The sequence below is a fragment of the Trichosurus vulpecula genome, chromosome 8 (assembly GCF_011100635.1).
Source record: "Trichosurus vulpecula isolate mTriVul1 chromosome 8, mTriVul1.pri, whole genome shotgun sequence".
Taxonomy (NCBI): domain Eukaryota; kingdom Metazoa; phylum Chordata; class Mammalia; order Diprotodontia; family Phalangeridae; genus Trichosurus; species Trichosurus vulpecula.
In genome coordinates, this window is record NC_050580.1 from 62,609,583 (window position 1) to 62,632,647 (window position 23,065).

The following is a 23,065-nucleotide window of genomic DNA, read 5'->3' on the forward strand; positions in this document are numbered from 1 at the left end:
CCCTAACCCCCAGTGACCATCCAAAAAAGGACCAGAAGAGAAGAGCAAGGCCTAGCTAAAGCCGGGTGGGGAGCAGACTGGCTCAAGGTTCAACACATCGAAAGACAGGTCACAAGATACTGAAATGGATCGTTAGGAATCTTGAGGATGGGCCTTCTGTAAAGGGCTTTTAAGAGCAGGATACACACACACACCCTTCCTCAACCCTCTCTCTGTCTAGTATGAGATCAGTAGCCAGGAGAGTAGGTTAGTCAACCCTGTGAATGAAGAGAGAACAGAGGATGTCCAGGTTAAAGACATTTAGAAAGATTCACCAACCAGAATCCTGGGCTTGGTCTAAGAAGGGAACAATCAATGACTTGGCTTCTCTTCTTGTCTAGTAAAACTGCTCTGCTTGAAGGCCTGGAGGTCGACCAGTACATGTGGGGAATCCTGAATGCCATCCAGAAGTAAGTGCCACTGAGCTGAGGAGAGCCCATGGGTGGGATACGGTTGGCTTTGGATTCTGAAAATAGAATGCTCAAGGCAGTGGCCAGCCTCCGATTTCCCAGGCCCTTGTCTCTTACCACTTTGTTCCAGTAATACAGGGGCCACTTCTGCCTACCTTTTAGTGTCTCTGGGTTCATATTTGGGGCCACAGTTCAGTTCAGTTCAGTAAACATTTATTTGACATTTAATCACTCCTTAGTTTTAACTTTACTGATATTTATTATTTAAAAATCATTTTCATTTTCAAATAGACCTTTCCCCATCCCCTGCCCAGGGAAGCCATCCCCTTTGATGAAAAATAAAAACAGAAAGGGGTTAAAAAAATAAAAGGTGGTTTAGCCAAACTAAGCAGCCCATCAGCGGAATGCTGTTGGGGCATGGGTAGAGTCTTGGCCTTTCATGTCTGTCCACAAGGGAGAGAAGGCGCCACACTTTATCATCTTTTCTCAGGAACCCAACTTGGTCATTCTCACTACGCAGTTTGATTTGGATTTGGGGTTTTCTTTTTCCCTTCTATGTTGTTATCTTTTGATTTATGGTGTAGTGTTTATCATGGCTGTTATCTTCCTAGTTCTGTTTACCTTGCTGCATTTTTTTTAGTAGGTTATTAAGTTAACTAGGCCATCTTTTGCCTTCTTTCTTTATCTAACCTTAAATCACTGGGTTGCTTCAGACAAACTAAGACCTGGGCTCAGGAGTAGGCACATGGCCTTCTGGGTCCTTGGGTGCAGCCTTTTGACTGAGTCCAAGTTCTACAGAACAAATCCTTTTATTAAGGGGATTTGTTCTGTGAAGTTTGAATTCAGTCAAAGGGCTGCACTTGGGTACATAAAGGTCCACATGTGGCCTCAAGGCCGCAGGTTCACCACCCCTGCCTTAGCTTAAAAAGGCAAGGTCTCCCACTGCATCTGGGGTCTTCTCCAGTTGTCTTGGCCCGTGTATTGCCAGTGGACTCAGATTCTGGAGGAGAGAATGAGGCCGATGACTTTGCACAGCTCTGCCTCACTTAGATCCAATTCCCTCGCAAGTCAAGACTTTACTCTCCTGACATCATTGGTCCTCTTCAAGAATGAAGGACAAACCACAACAATCACATCCATAAGAATTTATTAAATGCCACTTGATTGGGCTACAAAGATAAAACAAGCAAACCACAAACCTCAGTCCCTACCCTCAAAGGGCTTATATATTCTACTGCATTAAGTTAGTGGGACCTCACTGGGTAGGACCTTAAGCAAACATGATGGAATTGGACTGACCTCCTGGGTCCCTTCCATCTCTAAATCAGTGAGTGTTGGGGCCTCAGGTCCCAGGCCCTAGGCAGCCCCTGGGCTCACCCTAAGCAGTGTACTGCAAGGCCAAAGGTGACCAGCACCATCTGACCTAGATCCCGAGCCAAGACACAAAGCTCCCCCACTCCTTCCTCTCCCTTCTGTTAACATACAGAGACTGAGAGTTGACCTGGGAAAGAGGCAAGATGTCCACGTCCTAGGAGAAAAGCAGAGCCTACTTCTTTTATATGGGGTATTGAGGCATGATGGAGAGAACACCGAGCTAGGAATCAAGAAACCAAGTCCCAACTCTGCCCCTGCCTCATTCTGGGACCATGGGCAAGTCTCTGGTGCCATTTTACAACTAAGGGAAATGAGGCCCACTCATCACTTGTACTCACCCCCTGTATCCAATCTGTTTTCACATCTTATTGTTTCTACATTTAATAACACCTTTCCTGTGCATCCCCTTCTCTCTGATCACCTAAACCACCCCCCTAGTTCAGGTCCTCATCACCTCTTCCTTGGGCTATTATAGTAACCTTCTGGCTAGTCTCCCAGCCTCAAGTCAATCCATTTCTACTCAGCTGCCAAAGCATAGGCCTGACCATATCACCTCCTGAGCTCAGTGTGCTCCAGGGTCTCCCTACTACCTCCAGGACTAGACCTAAACTCTTCCTTTGGGCACTCCAGGCTCTTCATAAGCTGGTCCCTTCCTCCATTCCCAGACTTGTTCCACTTCCCTGACCTCCGCACCCACCACAACCCACTATGCACACGTAACACTCCTTCATCTGACTTGGTGTCTTTGTCCTGGCCAGCCCCTCTGCCTGGAATTGCTCTCTGGCCTTACCCATGCTTTTTGGTGTAGTTTCCACAGCTTCCTTCCAGACTCAGCCCAAATCCCACCACCTGCAGGTCGGGCTTTCCATTTCCTGGCCCCTACCCTAGCTTCCAGCACCTTCTCTGAGATTGCCTTGCATTTATTCTCCATCAACCTTATCCTCAAATATGTTGTCTCTACTATTAGAATGTGAGCTTTTTGATGACAGGGACTGTGTTTTTACCTTTCTCTGTAGCCCCAGAATTTAGCACAGTGCCTGGCACATAGTAAGCCCTTCATAAATGCTTGATGACTGACTGACCAATTAACTTTGTTTGAAGAAGAGATGAAAGAATATATGTTCAAATGCTTTAAAAAAACTGACCTAGAGCTGCCCCCTCAGGACAGATTCAGGCTTCTAGAAAGAGGGAGCCTGTCCCCCTTCCTGCAGAAGATCCACAGAGAGCCTGAGCATTTTCCTTTGTCATTTGCAGCTCGGAGTTTGAAGAGGTTACTATCGACCCCACATGTAGCTGGAGGCCGGTCCCCATCAAATCCGATATCCACATCAAGGATGACCCGGATGGCATCCCCTCCAAAAGGTTTAAGACAATGAGCCCCAGCCAGATGATCATGCCCAATGTCATGGAAATGATCGCAGCTCTGGGCCCTGGCCCGTCCCCCTACCCGCTTCCTCCTCCACCTGGGGGCACCAACTCCAATGAGTATAACAGCCAAGGTAGGTGAAACCAGGAACACGTCTGACCCCCCGGTCCCAATGCACCAAGAATGGGGTCCGAGGAGGCCCAAAGAGTATGGTAGGGCCGAGTTTAGGATTCCGGATCCCAGAGATCCCAAAGCACACATCCTTCCTACCCTGCTTCCCAGTGCCGTTCTGTCCCTCCCGCAGCCATGATGCAAAATAACTCCATGATGTTGGGTGCCTTTGGCTTACCCGTGTGACAGAGGAGGAAAAGACATGAAGGATGATGGTGGTCCACAAAAAAGTATATTGCAGGCTTCCTCTTTTTCTGAATTGTAGTTGAATCTGTGACTATACACTCCCTTCACCCCCCCCCCAGGCCCATCCCCCATTGACACACCCCAGTCCTTCACTCCCCAGGTAAATGAGTTCGTGTGGAAACAATGGGGGGAGGTGGGGAGGAGAGAATGCTTCTACATGCTGTGTCATCACCATCATGCTTAGTCACAGCACAGAGCCATTCAGAGCTGCCATATTGGTCATATCCTGTCCCCCAGGTTCAGTGTGTCTCACTTTGCAGGTGTATGAGCCTAGAGCTCTGCTGCATTTGTTTACGGAGCTGGGATGGGGGGGAATGATATGTTGAGAGAAAACAGATGCATTGTCCTTTCCTTCAAAGGGCTTTGTTTTTAAGAGAAACAAGACCTGGTTTCCCTAGGGTGTCTGTCTTTGCCTTATCCCTTTGTGTGTCCCTGCCCTTGACCCTGGGTAACCTGATTATTCAAGTTCATTGGGCTCATGGCTGCAGCCTTCAACCAAACCTGGTCAGTGGAGAGCCACCCTGCCCCAGCTGGAGTCAGGGACCATCAATGGGGTGCTCTGATGAGAGAGCCTCATCCTTTCCACAGTCGCGTACCCATACACGTTCACACGTTCAGGAATTATTTTACTGCTGAGAAAGCAATTTCATTCTATAAATAAGCTTGAATTTCCAGAGGGTCTTCTTGTAGGGAATTTTGAGTGCATCTTACGTGTTGTCTTTCTCATCCTCTTAGCAAACAAGGGATCGTGATGCCCATGGGGCAGTGGGTGGCGCAGAAAGGCTGGGTCACTTGTGGTCAAGTCACACAACACTGTGTAGCCCAATGTTACATGACAAACCAGGATCAGAAATGGGACTGGAACAAAGGCCCCATCCTATTTGCTCTTAACACAGCTTTGGGCAGGGAAAGAGATGAAAAGAGCCATGAAGTCAAAGAATCATAGGAACTAGACGGGCATTGAGAGATCAGGGGTTCCAGCTCACTCATTTTATGAATAAGGTAACTGAGATCCAGAAAAGTGAGATGACTTGCCCAAAGTAACTCAGCTTGTTAGTGACTGAGGGAGAACTACAGCCTGGAGTTCCTGCTTCTAGGGATGAAGTTTTGTCACTAACTTGCCATGTGACCTTGGATGAGATGCTTCAGTTCTCTGAGCCTCAGCTTTCCTACCTGTAAAATGAGGGAGTTGGACCAGATGCTCTCTAAGCCTTAGTCCATTGTGATACATTTTTTCCTCCCCTCTATTCCCCATGGTGCTGAGCATCTATGTAGGGGTTTCATCTGTACATGTGGTTTGGTCATTTATCCACTAGGCTGGTTCAGATGAGTTTCCTAGCCTGTAGGAAGGGGCTGGACAGCCACCAGTGATTGACGTTACTGGTCAGATAGCTTGAGAACATCAGGAAAATTCTCTTCCTCCTACTGCTTGACAATGAAAACCCCCCTTTGCCTGTCCCTCTCTCCACCAGCGTGCCTTCATTTCCCTTCCTAGCTGAACAGGCCCAAGGAATTTCAGGAGTAGGCAATGTCTCACCATGTACAGCCTGAGTTGAGCCTGAGAGATGATTCCAGATTCCTCAGTAGAGTAGAGAGAAACTAGGCTCTCTCAGGCCGCATCCCATGCCTCATGCAGAGGTCCCAGTACCCAAATGCTATCTGTCTGGTGGGTGACCCCCCCCTCCCCTCCCCTTGTTTTCACCCCCTCAGGCAACAACTACCAAGGCCACGGTAACTTTGACTTCCCCCATGGGAACCCCGGAGGGACGTCCATGAATGACTTCATGCACGGGCCCCCTCAGCTCTCCCACCCCCCGGACATGCCCAGCAACATGGCTGCCCTGGAGAAACCCCTCAGTCACCCCATGCAAGAAACTGTAAGTACCCTCTCACCATCATCCTCCCTTCCCTCCTCTGACCTACCTAACCCCCTCTTCCTCTCAAAATCCTTTACCTTCTTCTTGGACTGGACTGGGGAACAGGGGTCTTAGTCCAAGACACTTCTTTGTGGGTGTTTTGTTCCTTTCCCAGCAGAGATAGAGGCTTACGGGAGATAGATATAAATAAATAGAGATAGAAGTTGTGGGAAGGGGAGCCAGTGGGCAATGGGGTCAAGTCCTGCCTATGTTTTCAAGTGTAGTATTAGCCAGTGGATACTGGGTTAGCTTCTCTTCTACCTCTAAGATTCTAAAATTCTATTGCGTTGGCCTTAGTGAGGTTTCTTCCAGCTCTGAGATTCATTCTGTAGGTCTCTTCAAAGACAAAGAGCAATCTCTCTCTTCCCTTATCATATTTACACACTACAACAAAGTCATCATGCACTGGATTGTATAGTGGTGAAAGGCCATCAGGTTTGAGATCAAACAACCTGGATTCACATGCCAAGGTTCACTTGCCAATTCTGCTACTTACTATCTATTTGACCTTGGGCACCATTTCATTAGGACTTAGTTTACCCATCTGTAAAAGGGAAGAGGTGGGCTAAAATCTAGATGACGCCAAAGATACCTTCTGGCTCATAGGATCCTGATTTCTTCAGCCTTCATCCACTCAGTGTTCGAGTCCCAAATCCAACATCCATTGTGGAACCAAAGTCTAGAACATCCTTGTCAGTCCCAAAATAAACACAAGCAGCCACCTTGGAGTTTTAATCACTGTGATAATATTATTTTGCCGTTTGTATGGCATGTTATCCATTTCAAAGGAAATTTCTTGAGCATTCTACCAATGCTCAAAGGAGAGACTATGACTTTTCCAAGGCCATACAGGGCAAGAGAGCAGAATTAGGCTAGAATTAGAATTAATTAACTAATTAGAATTAGACCAGCATCTGGACTTGGCTTTACTGTCATCCTTTGCCGATCTCTCTCCCACCTTGAGAATGAACGTGAATCAGGGCAGGTAAAGAAAGCTTTCCGAGGCAACACCAGAACCGGTACAGGGTGGGGTAGGAGGGAAAGGGTGGACGCACGTTTGTTCATTTCTGAGTCTTCCCTGCCTCACTGCTCACAGTGCCTTGGCTCGCTTTGCTGCCTTTCCAGATCAGCCAGTTATCTGGCTGGCACTTCTTCTCCCTCCTTTCCTCCCCCAGCAAGTGAGTAGGAGGGCAGGGATCTGAGGAGTAGATGGAATCTCCAATGCCCAGCCACTTAAAAGTGGACTCATTGAGACCAAATTCGTGAGGGTGGATTGTAAGAACAATAATTATTAACACCCCACCTTGGGGTAGCAGTTTTATATTTTTGACAGCCTCATTCGATCTTTGAGACTTAAAGTTAGATATAAGGCATATGTTACTGCTACCATTTTGTAGATAAGGAAGCAGGTTTAGAGGCTCTAAGTGACCTGCTAATTACCTCTGGAGCCCAAACTAAAGCCTGGATCCCCCGGTGGTGTGCTGTCATCTGCCTGGAGTAGGAGAGGTCATTGTAGCCAGTAGACATGAATGGCTGAGGGAAAGGGGGTGTGTATTCTCTGACCTCTCAGACATTTGACGTGAAATGGCTTGGAAAATTGTTTTCTGGTTTGTTTGGATTTTTTTAACTCCTTTGGGTAGTTGAGCTTCATGTTGCCTGCCTAGATCTTCTTCCTGCCTCCTCCCCTCTGGTTACCTGGGGTTAACAATACCAGCCTTCTCCATGTATGATAGACTTTCTCATGGTCCAGAACCCTCAAGACCTTGGGGGAGGTAAAAAGCAAAAGTGGGCTTTGGTGGAGGAGGACCCGGAAGAAGGGGAAACAGATCAAGTCTGGGTTCTGATTTTGTCAGTTTCACCGCCTAGTTTCTTTGGGCAGTCTGCTAATTTCTATGGTTGGGTAAAGAACAGAGGCTGGGGCTCAGGAAGTGTGTTCCAAGGAATCCCAAACCTGCTGAGAAGGTAGAAGGTGTTTTGTGCTCTAATAACCTTGACCTTGGAACCTGCCAGAAGGTCAAACTTCAAAGTTGTAGTGCAGAGTCAGCTTTAGGCTGTGATTTTAAAACAAGACAAATATGTGGCACTCCAGCTTACCGGAGAACCTCTGTCTACATGTGCCAACCCAGGGATAGTGAGCCCCAGGAAACCAGAATTGTGGGCCAAGGTAAAAGGAGACTGGGCTTGCAAGAAGGACTAGACTAACAAGAAAGGCAGAGGGGGATTGCTCCCAGAAATCATCCAAGTCATTGGCTAGACACAGACAAAGCCTTGGCCTCCCAACACCCAGGGAGCTGAGTCTGCATGAGGTGAAATATTTGAAGATTTTATTAGGAGTTTCTAAGAGCATTTCGTACCTTCCCTCTTCCCACCCTTCCTGGTACACAGGGATAAACTGCCGACTGAGGCCTACGGAGAGCCTTCCCTGTAAAATGAAGCAAGAGAGAAGGGGTGAAGTTTTGGTTGGGCACCTAGACCTGCTCTGCTGCAATGGAATAAAATACTGGCAAATTTTCCAGGGCATTTTCTGACCAAGGTAGAGAATGGAGAGAATGGAGGAAGAGAGAGAGAGAGAGAGAGAGAGAGAGAAGGAATGAAGGAAGGTAGGTAGGTCGGTGGGTCGGTCGGTCAGTCAGTCAGTCAGTCCAGGTCCTTGAATTAGCTTCTGAAAATAAACAGCATCAAGGCAGCATCTGTGCTTAAAAGTCACAATCATTCAGGCTACTGATAACCAGGAATTAAAGCCTTTAGCACAATCTTTGCCCAGGCCACAAGAGATGCTGGTTTAAATATGGGTGGTGCCTGACTATCCCATGCCTAGGTTTGGTTAGGTGCTAGAAGCATCAACAGAACAAAGAACAGGTCCATTGTTTTCAAAGTAGCCATCTGTTCATTCAGGTCTCACTAATTCAGGATTTGTGAGAGCTGGTGGAAGTGCACTGGAATCTATCAACCCTCCATTCTTAAGTGAACCCCTGGAAATTTTAGGGAGGAAGTTTTGACTCACTCTAAGTAAGAACTTATTGACTGCCCCAATAGATAATGAGTTCCATCACTACAAGTATTCAAATAGATGATGACATCAGAGATACTAGAGAAAAGACTTCATTTCTCGGGGCCTCAGTTTCCCCATCTGAAAAATGAGGTGGTTGGATCAAATGACATCAGCTTTAAATTCTGTGGTTCTGTGATTCCCACAATAGATAAGAGGTTGGAATAACTGACCTGGGAGGGAAAGTCTCTTTCCTTCCAACTCTGACGTTCTGTTAGTGTCTTGGAAAAAGGAGCCTGGTTAACAAATGATCAGAGGCGGAATCGGTTGCCTTAAGAAGAGAATCCACTTTTCCATGATTCATTTCTGTGGATGCGGGTGGTTCTGCTCACCCTAAATGTCAGTTCATCCAAGCGTCTCTCCTCCTGCACATAAACAGCGTCCTCTGCAGGTTAGCCCTGGGTGAACAGATTTGCTGTGTGTCCTTAAAAGCCATAAGACGACATTTTGGTAAATTAATCAACAGCCATTATTAAGGGCCAGCTATGTGCCAGCTACTGCAGAAGGTTCAGTGGGTACAGAGATGAAGATGTTGAAACTCTCTGCCCTCAGAAAGCTTCCATTGTTTGGCAGTAAACAACATGTACACGTATAAGCGTATATAAGTATAAATGTAAGTTGTTTGCCTAAGAAGCAGGATTGGGAAGGGCCTCCCCTAGAAGGTGGCATCACTTTCCCTACGTTCCATAATTTCAGGGGAAGTAATTCAGAATGCCCTTCTCCTTGTCTGGAATAAGTGAGATTTGCAGCATAAACAAGCCTATCTCTGGTCTTTGTATCTCTGTTCTCTCCCTTCTGAAGCACCCCCTCCCCTATCCAGAGGATATCTGAATTCTCTGACTTGGGGGTGGTAACTGTAGCTTTCCCAGTTCTCCCTTTTTTGCTGACTCCAATAGAGGGGCCTAGGAAGTCCCTTAGGGTTTAGGGTTTTTCTGGCTCTGTGGCTGGTTTTTGATTGGAGTCCCATTTGGCCATGGTTTTTACGGTGGGACCATTCTGAGGAGGAGGGAAGAGGCTGCTTGATTCCAGGTCCTCTCCTCTTCCTCAGGTCACCTAGTCAGTGGCACCCAGGGAGTACCCCCGTGGCATGTTGTCCCTCTCCCCAATGAGACCTCTCAGAAAGTACCCAAGAAAGCCATTTCTGGCTGGGTTTTCTGGGCCCTTAATTCTCCCTACTCCTCTGTCACAGGGTGCCAGGGGCTACCTGGAGCTGTGGCGGGTCTGTTGGGTGCTTTGCTCTCTATGTCTGTGGGCATCCTGCCCCATGAGCTGCTGCCCCCCCCCCCCAGCTCCATTCTGTGGCTGTGACCAGGACCAGCATTTACATGCTTCCCCCAAACCCTGAAACATTCACATTTTGCTTTTCCATTTCTGACCACGCTCTTGTTCATTGTGATGGTGTCTTGGCTGGAGGAGACTAGGGGGGCTGGGCAGGGGATGGGGAAGGAGAGGCTGGTCCCTCCGATTCTAATGTCCGTGCTTGTCTCTTAAAGTCCTTCATCCCCCTCCCTTGTCTCCCCCAGAGACACCCAGTGTGGTCCGCCTTCTTCATGGCGCTGTGGCCTGATCCTTCTTCCTGGTCAGTTGTTTTTGGGGGGCGTCTTTGGTTTTTTTGTTTTTTTCTTGATGGAAGAACATTCAGTGTAAAGGGTGTTTTTGGTTTGTTTTGGTTTTGGTTTTCATTTTCTTCAGGCATCTCGTGCACTGTACCTTGTCACCTCACTTTTCTTTTTTTCCTGCTTCTCTCCTCCTCCGCAGATCCCACATCCTGGCAGTTCTGATCAGTCCCATACTTCCATACAACAAGGTTTGCACGTACCACACCCCAGCAACCAGTCAGGGCCACCATTACATCACAGTGGGGCTCCTCCTCCTCCTCCTCCTCCACCTCCTCCTCCTCCTCCTTCCCAGCCGCCCCGGCAACCACCTCAGGCTGCTCCCAGCAACCATCCACACAGCGACCTGACCTTTAACCCCTCCACAGCCTTAGAGGGTCAGGCCGGAGCACAGGGAGCGTCCGACATGCCGGAACCTTCGCTGGATGTAAGTTTGGGTCACCACTGTCATCTGCCTGCATTTAGGTTTGGCACCTGGATGTGCCCCGAGAGACAGGGCGGGCCTGGGGAGAGGGAGGGAGGAGGGGGAGGAAAAGGGCAGGGGGTGGAGGAGGAGGTGGGATGTATGGCCAGAGGAATCCACCCTCCCCACCTGCCTGGGAGGTGGGTGGGTGAGATGAGTGGGCTCACTGAGGTTGGGTGGGATCAACACATCTCTTCTCATATCCTGACTCCACTTAGAGAAGGGCTGCAGGACCCCCAGGCTGGGGGAGGATTATTCTCTCTGCTCTCATTTGGGGGGGTCTCCCTTCTTCATTAATAGGCCCTTTGTCACTCCTAACTGCCTGGCTCATTGGGCCTTCAGGCCAGCTACCCTCAGTCTCCAAGGATAGAAATTCAAGGCTCTTGCCTTGGTCTGTTCTGCCTTCTTAATTCAGCTTTATGGGATTGGGGTTTTTGGTTTGGGGTTAGGTTATTTTTTTTTTCATTTTTGAGCTTACAGCAGTTTGAGGCATTCAAGGGGTATTCCCCCACCCTGCCCCCTTTTTCTCCTCTCTCCTCTCCCCCCTTTCCTCTCCTGTTTTGGATTTGTTGCCGTCTGTACTACTCTGTCTCTCACTGTGGAGGGGATATTAGTAAAAGCCAGGGGAACTTTGGGTGTCCCTTTGTCTGTCCTGTCCGTGTGTGTGTCTGATTTACTGGTCCATGTATCATCCATGCCTGCTTTTCAGCCTGTTCTGTTGCACGTTCCACATGGCCTTATTAAGGGCTCCCTGGGAGTTGGCATTGGGGGCAGGGAAGGCCAATCAGAGCTGGGCCAACCATGGGAGTGACTGGGGACCCCCTCCTCAGCCCAGCCTTGCCACGCCAGGGTAAGAGGGACTTCTGATCGCTTAAAATAAAATCAGAGTCACCTCCGCCCTTGGGCCACCATCAGTGCCCTCTCCTTACTGGTCCCAGCGAGATGGATCCATTATTCCTTAGAATGGTTGGGCACTCATAGTTATCCATAGTAAGGAACCTATGGAGAGAGGAGAAACCCAGTGTAAGTCATTGTAGAAAAAGGGAGGGCTGGATAAAGAAGCCTTAGAGGGTAAAAGAAAATGACATCTCAGAAAAGGGCCAGTCCCTTGAGTTTGGCATCTGGAACTAAATAAAGCAGAGCATTCCAGACCCAGGGCTTTGGAGCTATGCTCAGCTCTCCTTCAACAAGGAGAGAGTCTAGCTTTTGGACAAGTGAGGCCATGGAACCAATGGGAGGCCTAAAGCTGGGAGGGACCTCAGAGGCCATCGAGGCCCACTTCCTGATTTTACAAATGAGGGCACTGAGGCCTGGGGATGCTAAGTGAATTTCCCAAGGTCATGCAGGTAGTAGCAGCAGAGCTTTGAAGCTGGTCCTCTGACTGCCGCCTGTAGCTGCTGCCTCGGTCCTTCAGATCCACTCAGCATCTCCTGTTTGGGAGCGGCAGTATCAAATTCCCATAGAAACAGGGGCCTCTAAATACATAAAGGCCCCCTCCCCTGCAAGTGCACATTGACTTAGAAAACCACATTATTGATATTATCTGTGTTTTATTGTATTTTTATTGATTTTGTTAAATAGTTCCCATTTAGATTGGAATCTGGTTCAGGCCATATGGGGGAGTATTGTGGGCCACAGATTTGATACCTCTGTCCTAGAGCCCAGAGTAGTGGGGGGTACACCAAGGTTAGAAACTGGGTATGAGGTTATCGGGTTATCACCCTATTACACCTCCCTCCCCCCCCCAAAAAAAAAACTAACAAATTTCACTTAATTTTGAAAATCTTTCATTTTTGTAGAATTTCTCCTCTTTGAGGCAGACTAGTAATGAGATTTTTATCTCTGCTCCTAAAAACTCCCCCAGAAATGTGTTCCCTTCCCTCCCTCAGCCTCTACCCTTTCCATGGGCATTGCCCTGGCCTCTTGGCCCACACTCTAGGCTGTTACTCAGAGCACTGCCTCTGGGAGAAAGGGTTGTTATTAAGTAAGTGTTTCCATTAAGGTGAGCTAGGATGTGAACATCACAAGGGGGTCCTGGGATTCACCAGAAGCCCCTGACTTTTCAGCTGAATAGGGACCTAAAACAGAGGGGAGAAGAAAGGTGCACAGACATCGTAGACCCCTCTTTATTCTGTAGTTAGCCCCATGGGGCTTCACTCCACACTTAGTGCTCCATCAGGATGGAAGAGCAGGACTTTAGAGAAGGAGTCTGCAAGGGAACAGAAACTGAATTCATCTCCTAGTGAAATGGTAGCCTGTTATCACTTGGCACAGCATAGATGCAAAAGTCACCTCCCACAAGCTTTTATACTGTGCTCCTTTGAGAATATGGCCAAGTGTATGTATCGGCTCCAGATCATGGGTGATCTTTGGAACCTGCACTGACATGTTGTGAATACCAGAGCTGAGAACAGAGGACAGGGAACCACTTTCTGAAAGGGAATTAGCAGGATATGGGGCTAGGAATTTAAAAAATACGCACACACCCCCAGAACTCAGCAGAAACACCTTCTCAGACTTTGGGTAAGATTAAGTAACTTTGCCCTCCATTCCAGCCACATCAGCTCAATACGAAAGTGGGACAGGCCACGAGCTAGACATATCTCCCAGCCTTTCGTCCCCATCTCAGTGGGGCAGGATATGTTTTGGTGGTGGGTGGCAGGCATTGGACCTGAGTTCAAATCCCAAATCTGTCATTGAACAGTGGTGTGAATCTTGGGCAAATCACATGAACTCTCTGGGCCTCTGTTTTCCTCCTCCACAAAATGGACAGGGTTGGACTAGGCAGCCTCTGAGGCTCGTGAGCTCACGCTCTTCCTTCTTCAGGGATAGAAATGATACCATGAGTTGTCCTCTGCCCCTTTGGAGGGCAGCAGAAGGAAGAGCGGCCCCTGGAGGTGTCTGCCTTCAATGACCAGCAGCCAGTGCTGGTTAGCCCATCCTCATCCCCTTCTCCATCTTTGTTTTCCAGCTTCTTCCAGAACTCACGAATCCAGATGAGTTGCTCTCGTACCTGGACCCTCCTGACCTGCCAAGCAATAGTAATGACGACCTTCTCTCACTTTTTGAGAACAACTGAAGCTCTCAGCTTTTAATCAGTCCCCTTCCCTTCCCCCACACGTACACACACGCACATGCATGCAAACACACACACATACACACACACGTACACACAGACACACATACTTCTCCACCCCGTGTAGTCCATGCCCTCCCAAGTTCTCTACCCCAGAACTTCTCATTTGGAGCTGGGGTGAGGTCTCTCCCTGCTCTCACCTTCTCAGAACCATTGGCACTCAATGGGGAGACTGCAGAAGAGGAAGTGGTACCTAGGCCACATGGGTTTGGGGGCCCTTAGAGCACCTGCTTCTGGCCCTGGCACGGCAAAGCCTAAAGTCCAGGGCAGCTACGTTTCTGCCCATGTCCAACACAGTCCTATAGAGAAGAGCCTCATGATGGAGAAAAGCATCCCAGCAGATCTCTAGCTCAGCAGGGATAAGAAAGTGGCTCTCTGTCCCCTCCCCACTCCAGATCCTCCCGTGCTGACCCAGTGTCAGAAAACAACCTTCTAACCCAGGGGTCTTCCATTTTTGAAACTGAGAATTCTCCCCATCCACCAACTTCCCAGCCCGGATACCTGAGCAATCACAGAACCAGAAACATGAAGATGGATGGAACAGGCACGGTGCCCTGGGGAGGGGTGACCCATGCAGGAGTGAGTCCTGTGGGTGCTGGCCAGAGCTGCTGAAGTCACCACCACCAGAAAAGCACAAACCGTCCGAGAAAGAGCCTCACCAGGCCAGAGCAGACCGTGCTTTTGCCCCTCTACTCCCTGGAGGGTTACTGTTTTTGACCACTGTCCTCTTAGCCTCAACAGACCCTGCTAGAGGTCATGCTACACAGAGGCTCAGAGAGAATGGATGGAGATGGGGGCCTCGGAAGGGATAGGGGAGGGAGAGTTGCTTTGGCTTTGGGGTCTCTAAGATCATGGACAGTAAAGAGAATGGCCACTGGGTCATTTGAATCGCAAGAGGACCCTACAGTTCCCTCAGCCAGAAATGCGAGAAGCCTCAGCCCCATTCCTTGAGGAAGGGGGCATCAAGGGTGGGGTGGGAGGGGTTTGAAAATGTGAGAAAGCAGAGGACAAATTTGTTAGGAGTCAGGCACAGTAATGTATACCTTTACTCCCAACTTACTCTATTTTTTTTTAAATATGAAGACAAAATCAGTTTTAAATCATCTGCAGAAAGAAACATTGGGATCTGATAGATGAGTGACTTCCTTTTTTTGTGTTTCCTTTCTTTTGTGGGCCCCCACCCCCACTCCTCCCTTTCTGTCTCCAGGACTGTTCCATGTCATCTGGCCTTCACGTACACTGCCTCTTCCCACCTTCCCAGTCCTTTTTCTTGCCCTGTTAAAACATCAGGGCTTGCAGAGAGAAAGAAGAGAGGTGAGGTGGAGGTTGAACAGGGCTTGGTCTTGGGGTCTGTCGAGAGCCATTGCTGTGTGTTGTCTATTTTGTTCTTCTGTCCATACTGTGTGCTGGGCTGCGTCTCCAGCCCTGATTCTTTGTTGCTCCCCTGCCCATTTTGGTGTGCCACGCCCTCCAGGGAGCACTACACATAGCTACATTGGAAGACACGCACATGTGCCAACCTCTCCTTTAAGGAATTTCATCTCTGTCTCATGGACCATTCCTCGCCCTCAGTGGTTTAAAATTGACCTGACGCTCCCCGCCCATTGGGACATGAAGCGTTTTCTGCTCATCCATCCATCTGTCTCTTCAAAGCCCTCCTGTTTACCACTCTCCCAGGTCTTCATGCCCTTGCCCCGATTCTCCCATAGCCATTTAAATGTATGATTTTATTTGGGGCTGGCTTACGTTTCTGTCCATGGTCTGCTCTGGGCTCAGATGATGCTGGATTTGCTCCCAGTCACTCAAATCTGCAAATTCTTTGCTTCAAGTTCCATGCTGTCATCACTGCCCCCCAGAGGTAATCTTTATTTCTCCCCTCTCTGGGCACCCCTAGCCCCTTGCTGTAGATATTACAGGAAACGGTGGTCACTTTCATTTATTTCCAGTCTCCCATATTCAGACTACCCAGTTTTCTGTAGAGAATTTGCCATCACACCTTCTTTGTACTGGTTGGTTTGGTTTTTTGCATTTTTCTCAGATGAAAAGTTGTTCAGTATGCAAAATCAATTATTTTAAGAATCACTATTGTAAATATCTTTGTGAATATTTTAGTATCGTCTTTGATAATATTCAACATTTTCATGACCCGGTTATATCCTTTGCTGGTGTTTTTAAATACCTTGACTGAAGATGAAAAAAAAAATGAGTCCTTTTTTTAGAAAAAAAAATGTAAAACAAAAAAAAATCAAAAGTTCTTTTTACAGACTTAAGGGAATGAAATTTCTTTTTATTTTGAAGATGTCAGCTCACCCATTTTAATCCATTTCCCATACCTTTGGCAGTAGAGCAAACAGCAAAACAAGCAGCATGAGGTAAAATCTGGATTGCTCCCAGTAGCATTCCAGATGTTACCATCCCTGGCGTGCCCTGCCATCTTCCACCCCCTCTCCATCCAACACACATACAAACACATACATATGCACACACACTTGGGATAGAATGTGATTTGGGGGGCGGGGGGAGAACAGGCCAGTCCATTGTCTTCTGAGTGGGGTGATCTCTGTGGGAAGGTCAGCCCCCTAGACAGAATGGAAGGGTTCTTAGCTGCCAGGTATCGTGATCATCTCTGGGGACCCTTCTGATTTGCCCACAAATGATGAATTGTCTTCCCCGCCAGTGCTATGCTCCTGTTTGCACTGTGGCAGAGTTTCCCAGGACAAATCAGCACGTGCTACCAGTTTCCCACTTCTGTGTGCTCCTCTCCTAGGGAAGTCAACTTGTTTCCTGGCCTTGTCCAGCAAGTTAGTCTCAATCAGGCATTTTCCTTTTAGACCTAAGCATCAGCTTTCTCCAACAGGCAGTGATCGAGAGAGACTGACAGCTTTATAGGGAGCCTTTCCCACATCATTTTGGGGACAAGGGGAAGGGACAGGCACACAATGAAAAGGGAATCCAGGCTCTGGCTCTTTTTTTTTAAGCTGTCAAAGGCACTATTACCCTGATCCACAAAGAGGAAATCATAACTTTGTTAAGCAAGCATGGCTCTCGAATCTCAAGATGGCATCTCCTGTTCATGTCTTGGTGGGAGGAGCCATTGGAGCCATCAGAATCTCCAAGGTGCCCAGTGCTTCAGAACAGCTGCACCTAAAGGAAACCTGCCTATGGGATCTACTGGCGTGTTTGTGTCCATGTTGCCAAAGTTAACTACAAGGTGGGATGGGGGGGTGGGGTGGGAAAGCTCCATGAAAGAATCACGAGCACCCCCACCCTTTGGGCTTTTTAAAGCTTTATTTGTGTATCAAATTCCCAGTAGATTTTTTTTCCTCCAGATTAAAATATATATGTATATATATATTTCCCCCCTCCCCCAATGGAAGCCCTAATAAACCCACAGAGATCTACACTTCTGCTCACTGATAGAACTTAGGACCGACCCATCCAGACACCGCCGTGTCAGCAGCAGAGACTCAAGGGACACGTCTGTACATATGTAAATGAGAAATAGAGACCTGTTAACAGAGATGCATTCATCTTCCTTGGAATGTGCATTTGATTTTATTTTGCAAAAAAGACAAACAAAAAAAAAAGCTTGGAGCTCCATCTCATGTGGAAAAAAAAAATAGATCTGTCTGTTAGCGTTTGTGAAGTCTCCGCATTGGATTCACACTCTGTACTATACGCTGACCCCGTGTGGAAAGTTTTGCTTTGTTCTGTTTTTATTTTATCTACATGTACTCTTTAGCTTCAATGTGCTAGTCCCCTCACCTGTGTATTTTTAGGGTGCTAAGAAAACAATGAAGAAAATAAAGGAGATTTAAAAAGATTGTAACCAAATTCATACTTTGTACAATTTTTGATATCATGATCAGAGGTGAATGACACATGCCCACACACAGGCGCGTGCATGCACGTGCAATCATGTAAGTACAGTTGGAAGTCACTTCTGCAGAAACGGTCATTGTCTTTGTTTGTACATCGTATGTACAATGCAATCATTTCATACTTTAAACTGGTCAGAAAACTAATTGTGATTTCTAGTCTTGCAAAACTGTATGTAGTTAGATGATGTGACAACCTAATATTTATCTAATAAATATGTATTCAAACAAAACCTGTATATTAGGTGTTCATGTGGTTATTTTGTATTTAAAGATCAAAGTATTGGACTATTGCTAGACATTTCTATACTCTGTTGTAACACTGAAGTATCTCATTTGCCCATGTTAATTTTTTTTTCTAAATAAATTTTCAAAATGAAGGTTTGGTGAATTAACCACTGTTTTGTGAATTTAAGAAGTGGGTATGAAAAAGGAAAACACCCAACTTCCCTCCTCCCCCGCCAAATAATTGATTTGGAAATCCATCCGAACTGAGCTAGTTTTCTAGTCTCGTCTGGTGTCCTAATCAGACAGGCCTATAAATATACCCTCTTTTTCTCTCCAGCCTGAGTAATGCAGTCTCTAGCTTCCTGTGTTGAAATTCTATTTGTGTATATGAGAAAGGGAGAAAATGAGGGTGCAGTTAGAAGAATAGGACATGAAGAAATTGTTGGAGATCGAAAATGTGTAAATGTGAGTGAAATACTGGCTCAAATGTATGTAGTAGGCAAAAGTTTAAATAGTGCTTTATATTCATTCTCTCATTTGACCCACAGGACAACCCTGTGAGGTGGATACACGATTATTCCTATTTTATGGATGGGGAAGCTGAGGACCAAGAGAGGTTAAGTGATTTGCCCAATATCACACTGCCGGGGTGGAGTGGGGGCAATAAATGGAGGAGATGAGTCCAGGAGACTCAATATATGTGGGATTCAGAGTCTGGTTTTTTTTTTTCCAGAAAAAGAGTAATATGTGAAGGTGAATGTTAGGCTGAAGAGTGTGAGACCAGAGAGGGTGTATCGGTCTAGGAGGGTTCCTTTGTGAGCCTGAGAGGGGGAGGGAAAAGAGATCAGGGAGATGACAGGGAGTGTTTGTGGAGAGAGGGTGTATGTATAAGACTGCTGTCCTCTGGGGGAGGACTAGAGGATCCCTGTGGGAGAGGGAGAGGTAAAAGTGTGTGGGTGGTTTCAAGAGAATATACATAGGGAAAAGGAAAAAAAATGGTGGGTGTGAGGGGAGGAGAGAGAAGTGCGGGTGAATAATGAGAGAATGTAAGGGAAAAGAAAGGGAATCAGGACTACTTTTGATGGAGGAGAAAATACGAGAGTAAGAGGAAGGATGTAAGTTGGGGAGGGGAGGAAAGAAGGAATGTGTCAACAGGAGGTTGATCCAGAGAGAGAGAGAGAAAGTGTGTGTGTGTGTGTGTGTGTGTGTGTGTGTGTGTGTGTGTGTGTGTGTTATTGTAAGATACACTTCAGTGTTTTCCCTTCAGGACTCATTTTGCATGATGTACCCATGGGTACTTTGGTGAAATAACCAATTTAATCTGAGGGAGGGGACAAGGGATGTTATTTACAATAAAGGTGTGTTTGCAATCTAGCTTGAAATCTGATCCTCAGATATTTGAATCTGACCACAAGCACCTTTGAAAAATCTGAGCTGGAAAAGGGGAAAAAATAAAAACCATGAGTTGACTTAAGGGAGGAGTAGAGGGTAGTCAGAAAGGCAAAACACCCCAATAACTTCCCATTTTTTATTATCCCTGCCTTAGTAGACCCTTGAGCCTGGTTTCTAGAAGCTGGTAGCTCTCAAAAGGGGACCCAAGTCATGCTTCTCAATGACACAGCCTTTGCACCCAAGCTGATGCCTTGGCCAAGAGGCACTCAATGAATGTTGATGAATTGAGCCATAATGAGGGTAGACTGTTGGTGGCATTATTCCAGGACACTAGCCTTTTCTAGGGCCACTGAAAGGACATCTACTACATCAGCAGTATAGAAACACCATCAGTAAGAACAATCAGTTAAAACAAAATGCTATCAGATGGTATCTTCCAGTGGCTACACTCCACATAACCTCCTCCTGACCTGGTTTGGTCCTGTAGCATTTTTACCACTCTATTACCTCCCAAGCAGCAGCCTTGGAGTGTTTGCTGGGGTCTCTGACACCCCAACCCCTTAACTGAGTTGAGGGTTTCTAGCAGCTTGCCACAGACACAAAAATCACTAATTATCACTCTATTTGCTAGACAGTACTTCAAATCCCTAAATATTGTTTGGAGTGCAAAATGAAAGGCCCAGAGCCTCATAAGAACACTCCCATGCCCTGCAGGAATTCATAGAACTTTGGAGCAGCTAGTACACTGTTGGTACAGATTCAGAATTATTCTCCCCCTCTTTCCAGGTGAGATGAGCAGCAATGCTTCAGCTTTCCATGAAAATACCATGTCCAGACTCCAGGTATCTCTCGGCCAGGGCTCTATCCAGGATCAGGGCCTCCAGCACCAGGTCCCAAGTGTGTGTCATCTTGCTATGCATCATTTTCGTTACCTTGAGATAAAGGAACAAGGCTGGAGTTGAAGCATAGAGATCATAGATTTAGAGATTTTTTTTAAAAAGAGGTAATCTGGTCCAGCCCCCTCATTTTTCGGATGAAGAAAAGACATTCAAGTTACTTGTCCAAGGCCACACAGATACTAAGTGGCAGAGGCCAAATTTGAACCCAGGGTTTTAACATTAGAGTCACTACGCTTTCTACTGCACAACATCCAGAATCTTAGGAGCACAACCACCAGGTATTTACCATCTTAGACATCCCAAGAGTCCTCGTGGCTCAATTCTTCTCACCTGGTGTTTGAGAGGGAACAAAGACACATTTGGTACCTTCCCTGTCTTCAGAGGAAGAGACTCTCACCTCCTTTCCCCAACATCCTTTGGATTTGGAGTTGCTGTATGTCGAGGAGAAGGCCCCTTCCTTGTAGTACCACTTTCCATTCTCTCCTGATCATCCTCAGCCTTTCCCCCTCACAATCACCATCCTCAGCCTTCTCCTTCCATTGTGCCCTCTCTGTCACTAACAGCCTCCCTTGAATCCTAAATGTTCTCCTCTCATGCTCTTTCTAGCTTGTGTTTGTAGAAACTTGACGCCCTCTGAAAGATGCAGCATCCCTGCCCAACCCTTTCTATTAACGAGTACTCTTTCTCTCGTGCCCACACATACTGGGCCAGGAGGAGAAAACAGCAAACTCCTTGCTCTTCACTGCCCTTTCCAGATCACCTTTTTGGCCACCATCTTCTCCTTCTTTGATATCTACTCTCTCTCTTTCTCTCTTTCTTCTCTCTCTGTCTCTCTCTCTCTTCTCCATATGTATGTGTCTGTGTGTGTGTATTACCTTGTCTAGATCCTTGTCAGTCATCTTATGACTTCCCAGTCACAGAATCACAGAATCAGAAGTGACCTCAAAGGGCATTCAGTCTAACTCAGACCTAAGCAAGAATCCCCTCTCTGACATGCTCCAATAAGCCTTTGCTTGAACACCTCAAGTGATGGGGAACCCACTACCTTACTTGTGGAGAGCTCTTCTTGTTAGCAAGTTTTTCCATGTATGGAACCTAACTTTGCTTCTTTATATTTTCTACCCATTTATCCTACTTCTGTCCTCAGAGACCAAAAAAAGAATCAGCCTAATTCATTTTCCCAATAGCCCTTCAAATACTCGACCATATCCACTATATCCTCCCTAAATGTTCTTTAGGGTAAACATCTCCAGTTTTTTCAGCCAGTTATCATAATGACAAGAACTAGAATCCTTTCACCTAGTTACCTTTCTCTAGGCACTCCAGCTTGTCAATTACCTTCCTTAAATATGACTCTCAGAACTGAACACAAAACTCCTGTTGTGGTCTGACCAGGACAGCATGCAATGGGATACTACCTCCCCGGTACTAGACACCATGCTCATCTTACTTAGTACAACCTAAGCATTAGTTTTCTTGATGGCCATATCACTGCTGACTCATATGAAACTTACAGTCTATAAAAATACACAGATCCTTTTTCAAACAAACTGCAATTGAGCCATGCCTGTTCTATCTTGTACTTGTGAAATTCATTTTTTAAACCCAAGTGTAAGACTTGACTAGACCCAGTGGCTCAGTGAGGGGAAATGCTAACCCTCGAGTCAGGAAGACCTTGGTTCAAATCTTGCCTCAGACACTTACTAGCAAGTTACTGAACCTTTGTTTGCCTCAGTTTCTTTCATCTGAAAATTGGAAATAACAATAACCTCCCTGGGTTGTTGTGATAATCAAATGAGATAACATGTATAGTGTTCTGCAAACCTTAAAGTGCTTCTATAAATGCTATTATTATTATTTTCGTTATTATTATTAACATTTGGCCCATCTTCATATGACGGACACACCATCTATTGTCAGATTCAGCCTGGAAGGCTTCTAGTTTGGGAGAATTCCCCAGAACAGAGCTTATATTCCCTTGATATAGCCTATAAGAACCCACAGTTAACTCTATGCCACTCTGAGGAACTGGAAGACGGTTTTAAATGTTTGTACGTGTAGGTGTTTATTTATACGTATTCTCTCACCTTAACCATTAGAACAGAGATTCCCTAAGCATTAGAAAAGAGATACCCTACCTTCCCCATGAGACTGAGATACTCCTAAAGGCAGGGATTATTTCTCCTCTTAGACTAGAAGCTCCCTGAAGTCAGGGACTGTCATCCCTATCAGATTGGTGAGTCCCTAAAGGCAAGATCTATATGTGACATCAGATAGGAGGCTCCTTGGTAAGGATGGCACTAATGGCAGATTGGGGGTCCTCAAAAATTGAGCTTGGCTCCTCCAATTGTTTGGGGGCTCCCCAATAACAGAGAAGGTCAGACCAGGGACCCCTCAAGAATAAGGTTTCCTATGTTTACTACATTCTATAGGGTGCATCTTCCCACATTTATTTTTACATTTACTTTGTGGGATGTCATAGCGTCTGGTCTCAGGTAATGTTCATTGTGAGGCATCTATCATTGTCTCATTGATTCTATAGCCCCCAACAGGAACCAGTACAGTTAAGACCAGGGTGTCACATCCAGCAGCAGTCCTTAAAAATTATCTCTTTTGGTCACAGACCCTGCCATTGCAAAGTGACTGTGAAATGGGCAAGGCAGCTACACAAAGATGTCAGATGATTTCTTACCTTTTACATTTTATGGTTCTACCACAATTCTCTAGCACTTTGTGGAATGGGGGAAGGCACTATGGAGATCAGGAATGAATTAGGAGGGGATGAGTGGAGATCTGGGTTATATTTGTGGCCTTTTAAACAATAACACTTTATGTTAATCTGGTACTTTTAACTTTTTTAATACCTTTCTCTATTATAATCG

General features: G+C 46.5%; 1 protein-coding gene across 10 annotated transcripts in view; it reads left to right on the top strand.

The window, feature by feature from the left end:
- Window positions 1–17,903, top strand: part of ZMIZ1 (zinc finger MIZ-type containing 1) — a 441,312-nt gene extending 423,409 nt beyond the window's left edge. For 8 of the 10 annotated variants that reach the window (XM_036734708.1, XM_036734709.1, XM_036734713.1 and 5 more), the window contains 5 exons: window positions 381–449; window positions 3,078–3,322; window positions 5,317–5,483; window positions 10,330–10,614; window positions 13,622–17,903. In XM_036734708.1, the coding sequence (XP_036590603.1) occupies window positions 381–449; window positions 3,078–3,322; window positions 5,317–5,483; window positions 10,330–10,614; window positions 13,622–13,729 (874 nt within the window). In that variant the 3' untranslated portion in view covers window positions 13,730–17,903. The remainder of the gene's footprint in view (window positions 1–380; window positions 450–3,077; window positions 3,323–5,316; window positions 5,484–10,329; window positions 10,615–13,621) is intronic. The other 2 variants (XM_036734712.1, XM_036734715.1) reach the window with 2 other exon arrangements.
- Window positions 17,904–23,065: the final 5,162 nt, after the last annotated feature.